The sequence below is a fragment of the Babylonia areolata genome, chromosome 12, assembly GCF_041734735.1.
Source record: "Babylonia areolata isolate BAREFJ2019XMU chromosome 12, ASM4173473v1, whole genome shotgun sequence".
Taxonomy (NCBI): Eukaryota; Metazoa; Mollusca; class Gastropoda; order Neogastropoda; family Buccinidae; genus Babylonia; species Babylonia areolata.
This window is the reverse complement of record NC_134887.1, coordinates 27,545,056-27,547,791: the sequence shown is the minus strand read 5'-3', so window position 1 is coordinate 27,547,791 and position 2,736 is coordinate 27,545,056. Positions and strand designations below refer to the sequence as shown.

Sequence of the window (2,736 nt, the reverse complement as noted above, 5' to 3'; positions counted from 1 at the left end):
CAAGTTACATGTACACACACATACACACAGACGCACACACATGTTCACTTGAAAAGTTAAATGCTGTATTACCTTTAGCCCACCTGTAGCCGATAACTACAAGTAAGCTCCAATTTGCATGCACAAAATACCAAACACACTCAGACTATCCAAGACTGATGTTTGATAGATGAATAGACACTAGTTTCACAGGACTGTACATCATTAACAGTGCCAATGTACTGTGTATGCATAATTTAACACAAGCATAACACTTAAATCTCTCACAATATAGACAGTTGATACACAGTACACAACTGTGCATGTTTCAATACGATGAAAAATAAACAAAAACAATAAATAAAAAAAATAAATTAGAAACACACACAGACACAGACACACACAGATGCACAGACACACACACACACACACAACACACACACACACACATACACTCACACACACACACGCCCTCATACGCACGCGCACACACACACACACACACACAAACACGCACACACAAATGCTCACAGGTTTTCTGTAGCGCATGCTGCCGCTCCTCTTCAAAGTGCCTCCTTTGACAACATCCTCCTGCATGTCCACAGAACTGCCGTCCTTGCCAGGCCGCACACTCAGTTCAATCAGTTCCGGAATCGGCTGCACTTTCAGCACCATGCAGTCGCTCACTGTCTTGATCAGCTCTACTATTTCCTCTCGACTCCAACTTTCCACGTTCTTCCCATTCAGTTCCACTAATCTATCTCCAGGCAAAAGCCCCGTTTGGTTTCCTGTGGCGCCTAAGCCTGGCTCTGCAAAGACCACAGAGCGCACCCCTGCCCCGTCCGTACCAGGTAAAGTACCTTTGCGTAGACTGAAGCCAAAACCACCACTGGCGTTTCTCTTCACAGTCACTTCTCGTATTCTTGGCGGTTTGCTTCGCACAAGTGGTGGCAGCGGCAGGTCTCTGCCCTCAAAAGACTTTTCTGTGTGTGTTTCCTCCACGGGCTCCAGTTTCTGCATAGCTGAAGGGGGCACTGCACTTGACTTAAGTTGTGTAGACTGGGCCTGCTTGTTGACATCTACCATGCCAGACATCTCCTCGTTAAGGCGAGTGTTGTCCTGGAGCGTTTTGGCATCATCTAGTTTATCATGGCTAGTGCTGGAACCACCTGCTGAGGCTTTGGATTTAAGAATGCTGCGCGGCTTGGGCGAGACTTGTGGCCTAGCTTTCTCTTGGTCCTTTTGTCCTGGCATGGATTTACTCCTGGACACACTTGTGCCCGAAGGTGGCAGCTCTCTGCTGGGGCTGGGCTGTGTGCCACTGGAGGAACTTTCACTGCCACTTGCTGCACTGATGTTGCTCTCGCTGCTCTCACTCTTCCCAACTGTTGCTTGACCAGACGCTTTGCTTTTACGGTAGTGATCTCGGTCACTTAAACGGTGGAAGACGGATCTTTTTACATCTTCCAGACGTGACATCTCCTCGGGGGTGATGTTCTGTCTCTCCTTCTTCTCCCTCTTTTCCTTCTTCTCGTGTTTCTCTTCTTTTTCTTTCTTCTTTTTCTCCTTCTTCTCCCTGTCCTTCTCTTTGTCTTTTTTCATGAAGCTAAACATATTGATTTATGGCCTGGGGCTGGCGCTTACGCTGAGTGCTTTATTTCCTGTCCAAAGTGGTAGAGGTAAGTGGGGCGATTAGGTCAGTGAAGTAGCCAGTCAGTTGACCTGACAATCTCACCTACTTGCGGAACTGACACCAACAGCAGACGCCGTTTTTTCCTGTTTGAGGAAGTCAAACAATCGGCTGGCGTTGTCAGTTGACTCAGTCAGCCGGTAAATCCAAATCGAAAGAGAAAAAGTATCTCTAACTGTTTTATAACTGGACGAAATCAAATAGCAAGTTGATCGCCCTTACATCACGGTACTTGACGGCTACTTTTCATCCCACAACAAGAAGAGTAGGAAGACACGCAAGATGGCGTATTGTCCGTAAACCGGATGGAGGATCAGTTCCGAGTGATAGTCACTCGTCTCCCTTTGGTCGTCTGCTATGACGGTTTCACATTCTCTTACCATTTTGTCAACTATTTTTCATCACGAAACAGCTGTTCTTTGAACGTAACCGCAGTCGTTCTGTTTTTGTTTTGTAAACTTCAACTTGTTTACGTTAGTCACGGAGAAATCTACTGATGCCAACCGCAGGTCTTTTCAAAATAACATAAAATGTACATATCAGTGGTGTTATTATCATGAATAATATAATTATAATAATTACTGTTCTTTATTTAAATCAGAGTCAGCGGCATTCACGGGGCACTGAAACAGCTGTCACTGTGATGAAGATGGAAGAGTGGTTAAGACGCTTATCTGCCGATATAGTGTCCGTGAGGGTCTGGGTTCGATTCCCGGCGGTTCCGTCTACCCGGCCGCCTTTCTCCCGGGCCAAGTTTCACTGACTGGAAAATCAAACTGATCGAGCGTCTTGTCATTCGGGTCCCCTGTGCAGCACGCATTTTGCGCACTGTGTGTGTGTGTGTGTGTGTGTGTGTGTGTGTGTGTGTGCAGTGTGTGTGTGCCACGGTGTGTGTGCAGACGGTGTGTGTGTGCAGTGTGTGTGCCGCAGTGTGTGTGTGTGTGTGTGTGGTGTGTGTGTGTGTGTGTGTGTGCCGCAGTCAGGTGTGTGTGTGTGTGTGTGTGTGTGTGTGTGTGCCAATCTGTGTGCGTCCAGTCAGTGCGCGCGCATGTGTGTGTGTGTGTGTC

General features: G+C 47.3%; 1 protein-coding gene across 1 annotated transcript in view; it reads right to left on the bottom strand.

Moving 5' to 3' along the window:
* The window catches only part of LOC143288492 (unconventional myosin-XVIIIa-like), a 195,818-nt gene extending 193,912 nt beyond the window's left edge, over nt 1-1,906 (bottom strand). Inside the window, exon 1 of the mRNA XM_076597058.1 lies at nt 511-1,906. Coding sequence (XP_076453173.1) covers nt 511-1,593 — 1,083 coding nt within the window. The 5' untranslated portion in view covers nt 1,594-1,906. The remainder of the gene's footprint in view (nt 1-510) is intronic.
* Nucleotides 1,907-2,736: the final 830 nt, after the last annotated feature.